Source organism: Calonectris borealis, chromosome 15 (assembly GCF_964195595.1).
Source record: "Calonectris borealis chromosome 15, bCalBor7.hap1.2, whole genome shotgun sequence".
Lineage (NCBI taxonomy): Eukaryota > Metazoa > Chordata > Aves > Procellariiformes > Procellariidae > Calonectris > Calonectris borealis.
The window spans coordinates 5,539,771-5,559,149 of NC_134326.1; the positions used below are offsets into that span (position 1 = coordinate 5,539,771).

Genomic DNA, 19,379 nt, shown 5'->3' on the forward strand with positions numbered 1-19,379 from the left:
CAGGTTTAGTCCAGAAAGCTTCCAAACACTCAGGTCTCATTCACACCCATGGAGTCTGAACTAGAAGAATTATTAGCTCTGAAACCAGTGACCTTCATTTTACTTCTTTAGCTGAAAATAAATACAATATTATGAAAGATCCTTCTTCTACCTCTTCTACAACAGAGAATAAGCCACACACAAGTTCCGTAATCCACTTCTCAACCAAAGCACTGGTATACACAGTGCACTGTTCACCCTGGAACGTTTCCTGATGTCTCACATGGAATTTATTATTCACACAGCAACTTCCTTACCACCTGCAGCAGAAGGAAATCTCTTGTGCAGAGGAGTGTTGATTGCATGGGAAAGAAGAAGAGCAAGAGGAGTCCTATGCCTATAACTTGGCATTTTTCTTGCTTTATACAATTCGCTTGGGTAATGATGTCAGATTTAGAGAGCTGTAATTGTTCTTAAATTATTAAAATTTGTGCATGTGCTTATTTCAAAAGGGGCAAGTATGACAAAATTTGCTTCAAATAAGAAAACTGCAAAGTACTGTCTTAAAGAAGAAAAACCACAAAATATTCTTCCTCTGCCTTTCTATTTTCATACTTGCATCCTTGAGTACATAACCTTAACTTCAAATTACCCATCTTCATCCTTTTCAGACAGCATGACCATACTGATCTGAAATTGCTTGTTCTCTGATACTTGCTGGCAGCCTGATCTGTCCCCATAGCATTTTCCCTAAGAAAACAGAGCAACCCTATGCCGTGAATTTATCTTTTAATCTGAATTACAGTAAGGTAAGTATTAGGAAAGTAGCAAGGGCAAGAGAAAGGATATTCAAAATAAAAGAAATATTTTAGCATTGTTCAGGGTAAAATAAAATAGTATCTTTTTGTTGGTTGTTTTTTTTTTAATGTTAGATTGCTTGAAAGCTTGTCTTCCTCAAGTCCCAGCCCAGAAAAGCAGTTAGACATGAAAGAGATGCACAAATTAGGTCATTTGGAAAAAACTAGGGGATTATTATTGCTGAGCAGCAGAAAAAGACATGAAAGAAGAAGAAAAACAAAATAGAGTGGTAACTGCCTGGCCATAAACAAAGATTTTACAATACTGAGATAAAGTTTGATTGGCCAGATCTAAGATGTATGGAAAAGAATTCTGTACTAACAAACAATAAAGTTAAGATTTTACAGAATTTAGAATCTGAGATAAACAGACATGTTGAGTTCCTGATTTTTTTCATACTACTTTTATTTCCACAGTTACTGTCTCTGATAGACCTAAATAATACAAGCTAGAAGGAAAATGGGGTATTTTTAACCAGATGTACGTAACCATTTTGTTTTGGTTGTCACAGGACTTTCTTAGTGGGACTTTCCTCAAAAAGAAATAATGAGAATTAATAATCAGACCATGACTCATCATAAGCTTTCTTTGAAACAAAAATTTCATTTGAAACAAAATAATCATAGAGGCAAACTTCATTACTAGCAGAGCAGAATTCTGTTGCTTTCAGTGGACTTAATTCTGATAATCTCAGTAATGACTATCCTGTAACCGCAGAGTTGTTCTCAGGGAGTCAGTCAACATAAAAACTCTCAGTCCAGATGTCTGTGCTGGCTATGGATGCCAGCAATATTAGCAGCATAAATGCATGCTCCTGACTGAAATTTTACTTAAGATTGCATTTCATGGGTTGTTATTGACCCTACTGCTGTATACAAACTACACGAGTGATGACAAATACATCAACATGCAAAAAATCTCTCTAGACATACAGCTATAGTCTTCATATGTTCCATGAATATTTCTGTCCTGCCCTACCCTGCAAATGTGTTGTAACATGGAACTAAATCAACCTTTTCACCCTCTTTACTGGAGGGATTCTGCATTAGGTATATTTTGGTTTCAGAGGGAGGGAGACAAAAAGAATAGAGAGTAAATATAGGGTACATTTAATCCCTGCTTTTGCAACCATAAGCTTGGTAGAAGTTGTTTCCTGATACATTATCTGCTTTTTCCATGCAAAATAATACAAATGCAATCACCATTATTTAAAGCAGTGTTATAGTGCGTGATGTCTACCACACCCAAAGTTTCTAAGGCTTGCTGGGTTTAATGTTTATTTTTAAACTTGTTCCAACAATATGGATTTTCATCTATGTAAAAAAAATCTAGTTTTCAATTGGATATGCTATAATGCAACTTTGCAATAAGATGGTAAATTCAATATTCTTACCACATAGTAAATAATAATTCTGAATTACCAGGTTTAATTTAGTAAATATTGAGGGAAAGCAACTAAGGAAAGTTTCAAGGAGTTTTTTGAAACTATTTTTGTGTTTTTTTTTAAATAGAATTGTAAGTAAACTAAGTCAAGAAATAAACAGAAATGAAGGGAGGCTATCTTTCTTTCCAAAATGGTAAGTAAAACAATTCAGCTTTCTTTTTCAAAGCTTTCAGATATATCTTTTCTGGACTGTTTTCCATTTGATCAATAATACCTGGATCAGAGGGACAGCCTGGAAACAATACAAAATAAAACTCTGTTTTGTTAATGTTATCTGTTAAGAATAGCAAAGCCTGGGCTCATGAACACCCTAGATACTTCTGCCATGTCCAGAACCAAATAACATATAAATTTCATACAATTTTCCACCTGAGTAAATTAATCTTTAGGAATGCTATAAAGCCTAGGCACATATTATTGCATTAATAAACCATCATTAATGCATTTCACAGACCTATACATCGTTACACTTCTTAATACTTTATGACTTATCATTGAATATAATATTCTTGCAATAGAAAAAGAGCAAAAATTGCAAGAACATTGCATGAGGAATTTATATTCATATGCAATGAAAATCAAAGTCTAGTCTACATAACATGGTTTTACATCATCTGATAACATGATTTTACATCTTTGCATTAACTAGAGTTCAAAACTAGAACTGAAAACCACAAAAATATTTATCAACCCTACAAATATTTATGAACTTGACTTTCAGCAGCTTGTATGGAATTACTAAAGAAAGTTGCTATTTTCAGGACTGGGGCCCCCAGTAAGTTTATTTACTGAGTCCCCTTGTTTCTAAACACTCGATCTTACTGACTTGAATTTTTTTCAAGACAGCTTAACTTACATTAGGATTCTGTATGTGAAATATGAAGTAGTGTGTTTTTGGCATTTTGGGTGGAGTTAAACTCACCTATATAAGCTTCATTCTACTGTTAAAGATAACCATTACCTTTATTTGCAATAGATTTTAGTATGCTTAAAATATTTAAGAATTGCAAAAGGAAGGAATTTATTTGTTTGTATCTTTGTTGTAGGGCCCAAACACAAAAATGTCCTGAAAATCCAGGTAAGTGTGTACTGGCAGATAGTGTCTAACAACAAAAAGTGTTTAAAAATATTAAAATATTAAGTTAATCCTTGCAGAGCAGAGTAAAGGTGGGGACAGGACGTGAAACAAAAAACGGGAAAAGATGAGAGCATAAAGAAGTTGCAAAAGGAATAAAGAGTAGTTACAGGAGAACAAGTAAGAAAAAATATTTTAAAACAGAAAAGATGGTGAAGAAAGGCAAGAGCAGGGACATCTACATGAGCGTTCCCAAACTGCCTTTCTTTAACCCAATACATAGTATCAGTGCTTATGTATTTCTGTTCTAACACCTCTGCCCCCTGCCCCTACTCCTAGCAGCACCCTATATTAGAGAAGTAAGCTTCTAGATGTCTGCTGTGTTCTGAATCTTTATTTCAATTATTTTCTTAATAGGTCACGAGCATTTAAAACTTCTGCAAGCTACCATGTTCTCCCAGTCCTACTGAAACTAAAAAAACTTTTGATATGAAAGATAAAATAATATTAAAAAAAGAGATAAGAAGTCTGTGCTCATTCTGAAAGCATTCTACTTCAAATTATATTTAAAACTGGAAGTGTAGGACAAAACTTGAAGTGATAGCACATATATCATCTCATACAAGGATAGGTATACTCTTAGTTTTGAATCAGAATGTTATTCGTAGTACCTTTCATGAATATCTGCCTGCCTTTGAAAGGCCTACCTTGTGCCTGTGACATAGTATTGTGGTTCAGAACTGATCTGGGATTTGTTGTGTCGTTTCTGTCAAGTTATGTCTTGATAGTTTAAAGTTGTACATGCTAAGAAGCCTGTGATTATGCTTCTTTACGCAGGATACAGTCAAGAAGACGGTGGCTGGTCTTCATTTGTGAGTATCAGGATTAACAAAACCTACTGGTTGAATGGATTGCCTCTTCTGTAAGGTCCATCATTTCTTGCATTATCTACTTTGGGCAGCACGGATGGAGTGAGCAATGGCAGGGGGTGTTAGGATGAGGAGAAAGAGAAGCAGGAGCATGAATGATTGGAGTAGCTGCATACAAATTTCTTCATTGAGAAGAGGGTCTCCCCCAGTAATGCAAGGCAAAGCTTCAGAATGGCAGTCCACTGGCTCAAGTAGAAGCTCACAGCCTGTGACCAGGTCTCCACAGAACCTTAGCTGAATTTTAAATGGCCATTTCAAGCTCTTAAAAGAGATGGCTAGGAAAGGAAAGGTTGCTATGTTATTCAACGGCAAATTCTTGCCATTTTATTCTCTAGAGTTGATTTGTTGAAGAATCTAATTTTTTGAAGCCAGCTGGACTGCAAAAGTTCCTTTTGCCTTTCAGCATAGAAAATGCATTGGTAAACGTCATTTGGTGAAGCATACACAACTCAGCTAGCTGACTAATCAATAAGCTGACTGATGCACAGTCCAGGTTTATGAAGATCTCTTAAATTGACCAGTGCCAATGCTTTTTTTGCCAAAAATGGAGAGGGATTTTTAAAAACCACTTCTACTAAGTTTGCAGGAGATTTGCTGCTATTTTAGGAGCACAAAAGGTAAAAGTAGCCACCTATAGAGCACCTGGGCTCTATGTCAATACAGAACTAGTCTGGAACTTTTAGCCAAAATACCAATGACAAATTGAATATTCTTTTTCTTGTAAGCCTTGGCAGGTTGCACATAAGATATGTGCAATGACCACTACCATATTTTCACTGTGATCTTACTAGTCCTGCAAGTTGTATAAAGCTATTTTGGTTCTGGTCAGTGGCAGGCACCAAGACCCATACCAAAGACCTCATTTTTTCTGAAGCATTTTTAAATAGTTGAGTTGCAGGCTGTAGAGTACATGCTATTAAGTAAGAACAAATATCAACAGGCATCAACTGCTGCTCCAATGTGTTTCTAGGAAGCACTGAACTGTTTGCTGGCACCTTGTCTGTTACCTAAAACAAAGGCACTGTACATTACAATAAGCTATCACCTTATCTTGACCTTCCACTGCAGTTACTGTTATAAAATCATACTCGTCTCCTTTCTTAAGCTGTTGAGTGCTGTATGCATTAATAAAATGCTGCTTCCTTTCCCCATTTTATTTCAACAAAAAATTTTTTCACTCAAACTGGTTTTAAAAAGTTGATATCCTCCAGAGTGAAAGATACCACAGTGAAAGGCCATAAAGAAATTGTACTGAAGTGTTTAGTATCCTGTTACAGCACCCACCTTTTATGTACATTTGCCAGGATGAAGATGATGACTATGAAAGCCCTGATGATGACCAGGAAAAGGAAGATGAGGCTGACTATGAATCACCAACAGAAGAACCTGAGGAAGCAGAACATGACAGTGATGGCTATGAGCCACCTCCATCCAATAATGATGAAGCACACCACAATGTCATATTTCCTGCCAAGTCACTTGCAAACAACACAGATTATATAGGTAATTACTAAAAATTAAGTGTTATTAATAATTTGTAAATGATATTTTCACACATTATCATCCACATTTTAGGTGGCTGGTAATGGAATATAGAAGGTTTTTCTTGAAGTCAACAGTCTAGTTCATGAACAAGATCTAGTGACACAGACTTACAACATGTTGGTGGCTTTGTGACTTTTAAAGCTAAATTTCCTACTTCAGACAAGCTCCATTAGATCAAAGATTAGTTTCGTGTGATGTGTGCATTATTTGGCCTTTGGTTTGAATCTGCATGAAGTTAAACATATGTGCATACTATATGAGCTTTAGCAGTGCAACCTTCAACAGAGCAAGTTGTCACAACAGTGGCAAAAAACTCTAGTAAAAATTGGGAAAAGACAGAGATCAGCTTTCTCTGCCTGTCATTTTTTTATGTCTGATTCTTCAGCAGTCTGCAGTTGTGGAGTCAAATACAGGAGTACAAAACTGCCATTTAGACTGGCTGGTGTTTCACACCGTCACTGCACTGTAGTGAATGAAAATAAATAGTGTGGGCCAACATACTAGCAGATGGAGTCACCTCACCACCAAAGGGGCAGATGAGCCAGTAAACTGCCAAAACAACATTGATCATAAAGCAACTGTCCATTATATACTAAAACAATGCCTTTATGATGTATTAACTTAAGTATGCAGGTTATTGCAACAGCTCTTTTTCATAAAGATCTAATGAGAATAAAATAACCAAACTCTGCGTAGTTGTTTAGTTTGGGAATTTTGTTTTCTTTAGACAGACCTCCAACAACTAGATCATCACATCAGCCTCCAGTACCTCCCCAGCGACCTGGTCCATCCCCAGTACCAGCCTCATTTGGGGGAAGATGTGCTTCTGTATGTTTCTTTCTTAATATTTCACCTATTTCTTTGCCAGTACCTTCTAGAAGTCCAAATGTAATGCCATTTTTATTCAGATAGTGTAGGTAGAGGAAGAATTTCAGTCATCAAAATAGATTTGAAATCTGTTACAGGGTGGCCATTTTTTCATGGAACAATTAAATTTCATGGGACAAATAAATTATTTCACATTACTTGGCTATTTCTCACACTGGAAATTTGTACCCACTTGTGAATGCCTCTCCCATATAAATTATAGTTTTATAATAGATGCCTTTCTGTTTCTTCAGTGATATTTGTAAAAAGAAAAAAAGGCTAAGTCTTTCCAAGCGACACTTCTAGCAATTGTCCAACTGAATTAAGATCACAGAAAAGTATAAGGGACTGTATAACGCGAACCCTGATGACCCAGATTTTTTTCCTCTTTTTTGGTACTGTGAATACTTCAAAACCAAAAGCTATTGTGCTGTTTACAACTGGCATTATAAGTTCACAGTATGCCAGAACAGATGTACATTAGACCTACCCATGTACACAAGTAAAGGTAATTTTAGGATGTGACAGAGGGATTTTTGGTCTGACCCAGTGTCATAGTTCATATATATAAAACACACAGGACTCTTGGGTGTCATGAGTTCTCAAGACTGCTGTACCAAATTGCTGCTCTATTTTTTTTTGGAATAAGACCGAACATTGGAAGGCATTTGTCTGGAGAAATCTAGGTTTAGATGCAAACATCTTTTGCAGCTGCTGACAATACAATGCTGTTTGACCCCAGCTCTCCCAGCAACAAAGAACAGTCCTTTCTCTCCCTGCCTCAGTCAGCAACAGTCAGTAACACAGACTTAATACGTATTTCTCAACTTCAAATTTACATCCACTAATTTCAATACTGGTTTTCAAAACTAACATCTGCTGCATTGAAAGGGCAAAGATACAACAGCATGGTTGAAGCTCCTGTTTCCTTCCTTTGACAATACTCATGCCCTCTCCAAAGATAATATCCCACTACAGTATTCCTTGTGAGACTAAACAGGTGGAGGCAATTCTGTATCTAACAAAAAAACCATGTATGTAGGTCATTCTTCAGGAGTGTTAATGGCTCCTATCCTCCCTGCGTTGAGCAGAGACCTATTCCTTGTGCTGTACCAAACATTGGCAGATGTGGTGGGGTGGAGTTAATACACTAAAATTAAAACAGAAAGATGAAGACACACTTTAACCACATGTAAAATATTTGTTTTAGCTGCCAGCTTTTCCTCCTCCACCAAGCAACAATGACTTGAGTAGAGACAGAAATATCAAGCCTTTGAAACGTAAGTACAGCTGGTTTTCTCTTTGTAAAGCTTTTCCCACAGGCTATATAGCACTTCACTTTTGCCTATATCTCCTCAATTCCACTCTATTCTACTATTTATACAGAAGCGTCACTTGTTATTCTAAGAAGTAACACCAGTTCATGGCTATGCAAAATAAAGATATATTGACTTATACTAGCAAATTATCTTACACAGCTTTTGTGTTTAGCCCCAGCTCCTTCTATAGACAGAAGCACAAAACCTCCACTGGATCGTCTTGCTCCACCATTTGAAAGAGAAAGCCAAGTATCAGGTCAGTATTTGCTTATGCTAATATCAATGGGGTTTTTTTAATTATTCAAAATTATCAGTTTGAATATCATTCATGCAAAAGAACAAGGCTCAACCAAACGCACTGTCATCCAATCACATACACGATCTGTTTATGAATAAATAATGTGAACAGTATTATAAAGTGAGAGAAATTGTATCTAGAAACTAGCAACCCTAGCTCAGGACTAGCTGAACAGAAAGACATTAAGAGAACCCTGTGCAATAAAGGTCTGATGTAATACTTAGGTGAATGAACAAGGAAATATTTAGTAGGTTAAAAGAGGAAATAACTTTTGCATACAAAGCTAATGAAACTCTGCATACACTACTATATGTAATTTGGCACCCAGACTTAAAAGAATGCTGAGAACTGAAAAAACATAGAAAAAAAATAGCATTTGTTTCAGACCTGAAAACCATATTTTACAAAGAATCTAAAAAGACTACTGTATGATTTTTATTTATTATCTAAACACTTTCATCTGTTATATGATGGCATAAAAGTATCCAGTAATTCAAAGTTGAACCATAGAAAATATGATTGTAAAACATGCCACTTTGAAAATTTTTAAATTTTCCTTTAATAAGAGATATTGCAATTTTGCCATCTCTTGCCAAGCCAAAATATTTTTCTGGCTTACATCTCAGGAGGCTGAGTGCTTCAATCTGCAAAATTCACTTTCAAGGATATTCAAAACTTGTTTGTTTCATAGAAGGTTTAATTAATTACCTTAACTTTCATTTTTTCTAAATGTAAGCTTTTACTATTTTCAGGGAGGAAGCCAGGCTTTCCTGAAAAGGTAAGGTCTTTTTTGTTTGGTGCTTATTGGTGTTTTTTCACCTATTTTGATACACTTACACATTCTCGTAACTATTCCTTGTTGTTTTACAGCCTCTGACTTCACAGCTAAGGTAAGAGTTTTGCCTCTGGAGATGAGACTCTCGATGCCGGTATTACCCAGTTATCTCTTAGTAAGCAGCTTTTTGCCTTTATTTCATCATCTTGCTCCTGCTTTAGATCCCTGGGGGAACAGCTAGCAATGATGCCAAAACCTCCTGTCCCACCATGTGACAGATATGAAAGAGGCAATCCATCTCCTCTTAGGAAACAAACCCCTGTAAAGTAAGTGTTCATTTAATTGAAATTTAATAAAGGATAAATTAAATTTAACAAAAATATGGATAAGCAACACAGGATAGTATAATTTATTGCTACTGCATGACTGCAGTGTCTGCGGATATCAAAGTTTTGCTTTATGAATATGCATGCGATGTGCTGTGAGCTACAGAAAAACGTGAACACACAAAAAGCTCTCTCTCCAGTCATATCTGAAACAGCCATTACGTAGGGCATGACTCATTTCCAAGTTGCACAAAGAAATGTATGATCCATGTTTTTTCCACCAGATTAAGTTCTTGCTCTAGGGAACATTCTTTCATGAGTTCTATCGCTATTTTTTTTTTAGGATGTTAGAAAAAGAAAGTCTTACTTACCTATCATTGCTTTTACTAGCCCGCAAAACCCTTTCTTAATAGCAAACAGCATTCTCTAGCAGAACTAGATCACTCTCTAGCATTTTCTAGATAACTTGTGGGCTGAACAGTGTGACTGATCTTAAAACAAAATAAGAAAGTAATTGAGATCTGCTAATCAGCCAGGATAATTTATCAGAGAAACAAAGACTGGAAGGCTTATCATGTGCCTCAGCAATGTTGCTAAGTACTATAAATGATTTCAAGACTTGAAGTCTAATGTTTCATCCTTGTAAAAACTTGTTTTAAGCTCTAATCTTATAATGAAATCATCAGACATTTTCCTTGTTGAAAGAACAAAGATGGGCTAAGGACTAGCATAACGTCTTAGATTATGGCTGAAAATTAGAATCTTAGATATTTTTATGAGGAAAAAAATGTTTCTGCATTCATTGGGTCTGTAAAACTTACTATAAATTCATGTCTTAGTTGAAAATATGGCCTAATGCACACGAAGTGAATGAGTAATATTCCACCTATGATTCATGTTTTGTTTTCTGTGTTTCATTTCAGACAGGGTTGGCCACCACACAAAAAAAATGAAGTAAGTATAGTCTCAAAGCAAATATTTAAAGGTATAGGGACGACAATAAAATGAAGTATCTGTATAAATTAATAATTCTGGAAACGGTAAACTCATTTCTTTTATCAGTTATAATGAATACTCATGGATCTTTCATAGCACGTAGTTTCTTTTTAAACAGTTCTTCTGTGTCAAGCTCAGTTTATTCCCTGAGTACTTTATCTTAGATAACAGGAAGAACAAGGACAGAATTTTTTTATGACATTCAAGAAGTGATTTTGCTTACACTAGGTTTTGGGTTTTTGGTTTTTTTTTCAGCTTAAGCTGACCTAAGGATTTCACTTTCAGATAACTCTGAGAGCCTACACTTACTGAAAGAATGAGGGAAGTTTACATCAGCTGAGAGTTTCTGACTACTTTGTGTCAAGGTCCATTATGGGACATCTATCTCACAGCCTCTTTGTAAATAATAGCTGCACCTTAACACAAGAACATTAAAAATTATTTGGTGTTGCATGAAGATAGAAATCCCAGCATTTTAGAGGAAAGTGACAGTATAGATTTGGAGTCCTCGTATACTCAAAATTCACCAACTTCCAGGTTTTTGTTTCGTAAAATATTTCTAAAAGCTGTGCTATAATACATTGCTAATGTTTCTTTTCTTTTGGCTCCCCAGGAAGAAGACGACAGTAAGTATTTCTACAGTGATTTTTAAAACTTAAGGTCTTTCTTTGTCTTAGCTCTAAAAAAAAAAAATGATCACAGAGTTGTTTCTTTAGAGCCATTTCAAAAAGTCAGGTGGTATCTTGACAGATTATAGAATGCTTATAAAGTACCTTATAGAGATTTATATATCAAAGTCGCAAAACACAGAAATCAATAGCTAATAACTTCCTTCAGTCAGCCAGTTACAAGACAGCAGGATTTCTTATTTTGAAACACATTACATTTTAGAGATTTGTGATCTGCACACAGCTTCAAACAGCTAGGCATGTAAACCCAGTGTCCTCTGAGTTTTCAGCAAAACATTCAGTCAAACTGTGCTGGTACTAGTCTTCTGTGTAATGTTATTTACTCTAACAAACAGAAGCAGAACTTTTTTTATGTAATAATAGTATTTATAAATTACTTCAGAATCCCAGTTCCTAAAATTAAGTTGGTAAAGTGATGCCGTAACAGAAGCAGAACATTTGGCCAAGTCTCTACAAATTATCGCTGCCTTTAAGACTCCATAAAGAATAGGGCTATTTAAGCTGTGTGGAGCACAGTTAATTTGTTCCCCTCTTACCAGTAGTTGAGGTCTGAGGACACTGCAGAAAGGAAATGTTTTATTTTATGCTGTTGTTTATGATGATATGAGAGAAATCTCACAAAGGAATGAAGTTCAAAAAAGTAACCTCAAATCCACTATTTAGAAGCAACGTAACAGAGAACATGTGGTTACGTACCACCTTCAGCTCTACTGCAGTTAAGGTATCTGAATTGTGGCTTATCCAAAACAGAAGTTAGAAAATGTAAATGTTGCTTAAGCCTGTTCCAGTTTATTTTTAATTTTAATACTTAATTTTAATACTTAATTTTAAGTTCTCAGTTGACCATATGAGTTTACAATCTGTAACTAACACATCAAGGACTTTTTATAGAACAGTTTACTCCATTATGTTCGTCTAATTAAACAGCAGTAATGTGACAGCATTTCTTCATTCTTCATTTAAGAATGTCTCACATAAGTTTTAAGTTTCCTTCTCTTCCTCTCCACAGCTGCACCCCAAAGACCAGTGCCACAGCTATCTTTGCCCCCATACAGCTCCAATACATTCCCATCCAAATCTGTCAAGCCTCCACCTAAGCCAGGATCCAACAGTATGCCTGGTGCAGAAAGGTTTGTTTCACCCATTATTGTGTCATTCCTTTTAAATCTCAATCTCTTTGCAATTTACCAAATAATAGTATGTATGTGGCTACAGGGTTCTCAGGCAAACACAAGGTAACTACTTGAAGTAGTCCATTATTTTTCAGGCTATACCCTTGCCTCCACTATATGTTAATTTGTGTTGTTCCTACTGTCAAGGAGAATCCTTCATATAATTGAAGCTCTGTATTCAGTGAAGCACATAGTGTACATAAGGCAACCAAGAAAAAAAATGCAAATCTCTTAGTTTTATGTCAAGGAAGTATTTTAGGGCCTATATGGTACAATGCTTCCATTCTTGAGACATCTCTCCCATTGCCTGCAGGATCCATAAGAATGACAAGCCCTTTCGGGAAGGGATCATCTTCTCCTACAAGACTATGCAGGATGTAGGTCAAAGAGGTCTTTCTTTAAAAGGATTCTGCACACTCTAGTAGCCTAAGTGCTAGAGCTGTGACTACTAATTGCTTCAAAACTAAAAAAACCCACAACCTTAGTTGTCTAGAGTTGAATCTGAAAGAATTTCACCACCCTTTTCTAATGGTTAATAATTCCTATTTAAAATTGTGAACCTTGCTTCAACTATGATTGTTTTTAACTTCAAATTCCAAAATATTCGATTGTTATGTCTTCATTTGCTAGATGGAAGAGCCCTTAATTAAATTTTGATAGAATTTTGATGTAGTGTGCAACAGACTGAGCTTTTGATGAGTTAGAGTGGGCTCCTTGAGTCTAAGTCTGAAGTACATTTTCTAATCTCTTTTTTTGTAATGGCTCTTTGATGAATTCCTCCCATTTACCATCATCCTCTGCAACTGCTGACACCCCAGTAGAACAAATATTGCAGTAGCAATAGTAAGGTCATATGCAAATATGAACTATTCTATAATGAACACTCCTGCTTATATTCAAACAGCATTGCCAAATTTTGCTATAGCCTCCATTTGGCTGATTCTCTCCCATGAATCACAAGTCATGATAGGGTGTTTTTGTTCTGCAGACGTAATTAACATATTAATCCCAGAGCTTTTTGTACAGTTCATTTAAGCAGAGGAGAAATATGAGCTGTAAAGGAAAAGTCTGCTGACAGTTTGTTCCCAATTAAGTGAAGAAATTAAAAAAAAAAAAAATTAAAAAATTGAAGATTAGGACTCTTCATTTTGAGAAGTTTTGGATGTGGGTTCTGGGACCAGGCCATAAAAGGAAATTGTAGATTTTCTAACAAAAAGCATAAAAATGAATACAGGAGGGAAAGCATAGGCACATGGAAGTGTTTCAGGGCTGAGGGTATAAGCTCTGTGCCACTGTCAGCTCATAGCTCACAGAATCCCAGAATGGTTGAGGTTGGCAGGGGCCTCTGACATCATCTGGTCCACACCTCCTGCTCAAGCAGGGTCACCTAGAGCAGGCTGCCCAGCACCATGTCCAGAGGGCTTTTGAATATCTCCAAGAACAGCAACTCCACAACCTTTCTCAGCAACTGCTCCAGTGCTCTCACAGTAAAAAAGTGTTTCCTGATGTTCAGAGGGAACCTCCTGCGTTTCAGTTTGTGCCCACTGCCTCTGGGGCCTGTCACTGGGCACACTGAAAAGAGCCTGGCTCTCCCTTCACGTATTTATATGCATTAACAGGATCCCTCCTGAGCCTTCTCTTTTCCAGGCTGAACAGTCCCAGCTCCCTCAGCCTTTCCTCATATTTGAGATACTCCAGTCCCTTACCATGTTAGCGGCCCTTCACTGGACTCTTTCCAGTGGCTCCACACCCATCATTGCAACACTAATGATAAGAAACTGCATTTTCATCAACAATGTTATAGAAGCCACAAGAAAAATGACTCTATAAGTGGAACCCCACAGAAAGAAATATTAGCAAGCTGTTGCATGTGCTTCCTGCTTTAGGGGAATAAAGTAAGTAGTCATTCCCTGTGAAAACTCAACAAGCTGAAGTAGTTTTCTGCATTGATCCTGATACAGAAGTCTTGGTGGCCCATTACTGATTCCCTCTACCTTATTCCCAGATACTGAGCTTCAAGTAAACTTTATGGTGGATCTACTTACATAAAAAGAAGGAAAGAAAAACAAAAAGAAGAGTTAAGAGAAGGCTATCCTTATGCTGCATAGGTATCAAGAGGATCTCACATTCTGTAAAACAGGCACAAAGTCCAGATCATTTCTTCAGAGCACAGAAATGTTGTATAGCAATGCTGTATTTATACTGACTACTTTTTTTTTTTTTAAATAGTGCTAGAAACCTGTCTTCAAGTGGCTCACTACCACCACGCTTACATCTAGGTTTGTATCCTGCATTCCTGCATTTTTTGTACAAAAAATGACTGAAGGCTGAAAGGTGGTTTCCGTGCAGTTAATATTATTTTTTTTTTCTATGGATGTTTCTGGTTGGACTATGAACAGAAAACTATCAAGTTCCTGAAAGGCATCTTGTGTAACTAACTTAGTCTGAATCTAAGATTTTTTTTCCCTATGAAGTTTGGGCTTACTGCCTAGTTAAACCATTGTCAAAACTTCATATAAGCATCTTTTTCAGTATAGCTAACACTACTGAGAGCTGAGCAACACTACCTGCAAGTCACTGTGGTATACTAATACTCTCAAAAAAGTGAAATATTTCCATGTGAAATATGCTGCATATTTATCTTATAATAATGAGTAAAAAATAAAGGAAGCTTAGAAATCTACTGCTTTGCAAATAATTTGTCACATATGGTACTAGCTGCCAATGTCTTACAGTGACATTTTTTAGTTTCTACATGCTAAGAAGGCAAGGAATGCAAAGGGACAACATTACTTCTAACCATCTCTAAAGAAACCGGAGATGCTCTCAACTGAATAATTCTGGTACAGAAGCTAAGAAGATGTAACCTCTATTTCAAGTTAATCTGATTTTAAGGAAACCTGAACTGCAAGAGTTCAGTTCAAGTCCCTGTGCACCAAGGATGAATTTATGTAAAGAACCTGGTTCTCATACAGTAGCCTAAATCTGATTTCAAATCAATTCAAAATGTCTCAGTATTGGAGTGATGTAAAATCTTCATGCCTCATAAAATCAAGATTGTACACCCTGTATGCACTCCACAGATGAAATTATTTTCCTGGTTTTAACATTTTTTCTACTTTTATATCTTTGGAGGCAACAACAGCAGATCTCCTTCAAGAGGCACAGCTGACATAAGACCTCCATTGCCAATTCCTAGCAGACAGACTGTTCACCAAACGAATGTGGAGGAAGATGAGGTACAAAACATTACAAGTATTAACCATAACTGCTACACATAGCAAATTTTCTGATTTCGAGAGAGAATGTTTTTCAAAGTTGTTTTTCTGGTTAGTAGTCACTGTCAGGATGTTAGTAGGTGCTTTCGGTTTCCTTTTCTGTGTCAAACTTTAGTGCCTTATTTTGTCTTCACCAAGAAAAACAATAGCAAAAACCCAGTAGAACAAAATAAGAAAAATACTTGCTGGATTACTTGTTTTGCACAATTGCCTTCAACTAGCATTACATATTCAGTTCTCTTTCCACAAAACTTTGGTGAGTAAAGAATTCATACCCTTTAAGTGCATTTTTGTTTCACATTTCTTTAAATATGACAAGTTTAGAGCAAACCACTCCTGGTGATAACGCTGCTGGGCAACCATACATGGTATGTTCACAGGAAGTCTGCATTATTGTCTCAGATGATAGTTAAAAAATAAAAAATAAAATAAAATAATTTTTAAAAAACCCCAGAAAAATGGAGGCAAAAGATGCTAGTGTCCCAGGCAGACAAAAGAGAAAATGTCACTTAAAATCTATCTTTTACCGAAAATATTTGGAAATATCTGTTTTCTTAGCTTATTTGCAGACATATTATAGGTAGGTCTGTAATATTTTCAAATTTATCAAAGTGAGCAAAAAATTTTAAAATCATTTAGAGCCACTTACCATACAGTAATATATACTACGATCCCTAAAGCCCATACCTTCAGAGATTCTGCACATAAACCCAAATATCCCTCACATTCAAATTTCTTTCTACTTATTTGTATGTTGTTAACAACACAAGCTAATTCATTGACAGCTGACATTCTCTTTTATCCTCTCTCACAAAAAACATAGGACTTACTAAATGATGAATGGTACGTTGCTTATGTTAGCCGCCCAGAAGCAGAAGCAGCTCTTCGAAAAATAAACAAGGTACTCTTTAAATAGTTGGTGATTCTCACCATCTCCTAGCCAGATGTCCTTGCAGTCATATGGGAAGAGTGAATATAAATAACATGGTAAGGTTATAGCCCCAATATAGATACTTAGAGTGAGGAATTCACCTTGAATATCTTTACCCACATAAAAGTTACACATCTAGTCTAATCCAGCCATGAAGGCTATTGTTTTCCATAGTCCAAGAGAACAAATTATGTGTCTCCAGAAAGCAGTTCCACCTTGCCTCTCTTAGGAGGAGTGACTTGTTCTCGGTCACCGGTGAGGAATTTGTTGCAAATTCCAAGTTTTATATAGCTTGAATTAGATGAGATGAATCCCACCCTTTTTTAGGCCATATTTACCAGCAAAATGAAGTACAGATTCAATCCCATCACTGTGGGATACACCACTGTGTTTACTCTATGATGCTTCACAGCACATGCAATGAGCTGAAGAGGACATGTACAGCATTTCAATGACTTGTACTAAGGTCCAGCTTATGAGATCACATTCAATGCCTTTAAGAAAGGGTGTTTCAATGGAAGACTTGTTAAAACAGATCTGAAATGAAGAAAAGCAGAGAAAGAGCGCAAGACAATATCACTGCCTTAACCAAAATTACACAGACACTATAATTACTTTAGGCTGTCTGTCAATAGATCACATAGGAACCTTGATTGCTACTTAGCAGAAATGAACTCCTCTTCCGGAGTTAAAGTGACGTGAGGTTTGGCCTTTGATATTTTACTTCCTCCTTTAATGGAATCTCTCCCCTTAAAACACTATTCCTCCCTTCCCTAAAAATCTGCATTTGTATCAGACAGGAAAGTTTTAACTAGTAAATTGAAAGACAAAATATTTGAGAAATGACCTAACCTCTTTAATAGTGCAGTTTCTCTTACTAGGAGGAAAGAGATTTCAAAAGAAAAAACACTTAAAAGCATGAGTGCTCTAGCTAAGGTTGTTATGCTGATCAAACCCAGAAGTGACGTTTATTTGCCATCTTTCATTTTTTCATCTTTCAGGATGGAACATTCTTGGTAAGAGACAGCTCAAGAAAAACTGCTACTCATCCATATGTACTGATGGTGTTGTACAGAGATAAAGTATACAACATCCAGATTCGTTACCAGGAGCAAAATCACATATATTTGTTAGGAACCGGCTTAAAAGGAAAAGAGGTACTATGTGTTTTTCACACTACTTCCCTTCATCTTAAGGTTTCTCCTGTCCCATTTCTGTGTCAGGCTACTTAACCTGGCAGCTGTTTTACTCCAGTGGAATTCTGCTTATTGTCTTAAGTTATTCCTGACAGAATATGTTACTGCTGGAAGTAAAATCAGATTCTCCTGTTTGCACTCAGGGAATGAAGGGATAGCCTTAGAATACAGCCTTTAGAAATCCATATACTTGGTTAGGGAATGTTTGTCTACCACTAAGATAACAGATAAGGGAAATATACAGTTGAGAGCAAATCCGAATCTGCCAAATTTACTGCACTGCTCCCAGACTGCTGGTTTACTTACGTCCAGCAGTACTGCGTTGGATTTACTGGCACCAGGCAGACCGGTCAGCACATGTACTGCAGTTCTGATCGAGTCAGAACCCTCTCAAATTATCAGCCAACTTTTTGAACTTTCAAGCGCGATCATCATGTCAAGCAGAATGACAACATCAGGTATTAAACAGGCCAAGTCTGCACAAATTAATTATACAACATTGCAATAGGTTGTACACACACTAGATTAACAGTTATTGAGCTACAGATTATGGCAGTAATGAAAACAGCTGATCTGATAGTATTTACTGGACCTTATAAGACTGCTAAATATTTAGAGCTAAAAAAAAAAGTTTGGTTTTACTAATTACTAATGACTCTGACATTTTTGTCATAGCCTTCTCATGTTTTCCATTCCACAGGATTTTTCTTCTGTAGCAGATATCATTGATTACTTCCAAAGAACACCTCTTCTTCTGATTGATGGAAAAGACAGAGGTTCAAGAAACCAGTGCATGTTAAAATATGCTGCAGGACATATGTAAATGAGACCTTAATGAAGATCACATATAGTATCGAAGCCTACTGAAGTTCATAGACTTCAGGATATTTCCTTTTTTAGCAAACTAAAATAATGAAGTAATTAAAAATCCTTTTCATTTTAAGGAAGAAAGAAAATGTTGTTTTTAAATTATACCTTAAATGCAGTACTCTATAAATCTGATTTTCCTACAATGTGTTTATTACTGTCCAGTAATCATACAGTACCTGAGAATTTTTTATCTTCCAACATACGCGTATCTTCCTGAAATGACTTCCACCCTAAATTAGAGGACCCAGAAATAAATACCAATACTAGTCTCTGCTTTCATAGGAGAAAAAAAAGTAAACTATTTTTCAGATCAGAACTGCAGCAGCAATTATGTTATTTAATGTGATACAAGAGTAGACCCAAACCTTGTCAAAGTTAAGGAGTAGACAAAAGACAATAAAAGCCCAATTTTTTCCCACAATCCACCTCCCAATAAATTTAACTACTGCCACTTCTATGAGAAGACTGGGACTCCGACCTGGATCTGAAAGACACCTAGGTTTCAGTGACACCAAAAAAAACCCCAACCCTGGATATGCAGCTGCCTGTCAAGATTTGTGTCTGTGTTATTCAGCTGTGAAACTGTCTTTGTTGACAGTTTTCTGGAAAAATAAAATATCTATAGATATCATGTTCTCTCTGCCATATCACTGATGATTCACCGATGGCATGTCTTAACCCACAAATTTGAATTACGTATCTCCTAGGATCCTCTAGCCTCACTCACAGACAAGCTTTTCTCCCTTAACACAGACCTCTCTCTAGCCGTGGCTTTCTGACTCTAAATTAAGCAACTGCTTTTTTACAGGAGACACCTCAACAAGATTATCAT

At 36.3% G+C, this 19,379-nt stretch overlaps 1 protein-coding gene across 3 annotated transcripts in view; it reads left to right on the forward strand.

Moving 5' to 3' along the window:
• LCP2 (lymphocyte cytosolic protein 2) overlaps positions 1-18,891 on the forward strand; it is a 31,803-nt gene extending 12,912 nt beyond the window's left edge. For 2 of the 3 annotated variants that reach the window (XM_075164091.1, XM_075164089.1), the window contains 17 exons: positions 2,349-2,414; positions 3,328-3,359; positions 4,194-4,228; positions 5,590-5,788; positions 6,558-6,658; positions 7,908-7,977; positions 8,189-8,272; positions 9,067-9,092; positions 9,185-9,204; positions 9,311-9,415; positions 10,339-10,380; positions 12,108-12,230; positions 14,502-14,551; positions 15,408-15,511; positions 16,374-16,451; positions 17,483-17,638; positions 18,378-18,891. In XM_075164091.1, coding sequence (XP_075020192.1) covers positions 2,349-2,414; positions 3,328-3,359; positions 4,194-4,228; positions 5,590-5,788; positions 6,558-6,658; positions 7,908-7,977; positions 8,189-8,272; positions 9,067-9,092; positions 9,185-9,204; positions 9,311-9,415; positions 10,339-10,380; positions 12,108-12,230; positions 14,502-14,551; positions 15,408-15,511; positions 16,374-16,451; positions 17,483-17,638; positions 18,378-18,500 — 1,414 coding nt within the window. In that variant the 3' untranslated portion in view covers positions 18,501-18,891. Of the gene's footprint in view, positions 1-2,348; positions 2,415-3,327; positions 3,360-4,193; positions 4,229-5,589; positions 5,789-6,557; positions 6,659-7,907; positions 7,978-8,188; positions 8,273-9,066; positions 9,093-9,184; positions 9,205-9,310; positions 9,416-10,338; positions 10,381-11,024; positions 11,038-12,107; positions 12,231-14,501; positions 14,552-15,407; positions 15,512-16,373; positions 16,452-17,482; positions 17,639-18,377 lie in introns of all 3 variants that reach the window. The other variant, XM_075164090.1, reaches the window with a different exon arrangement.
• The last annotated feature ends 488 nt before the right edge of the window (positions 18,892-19,379 follow it).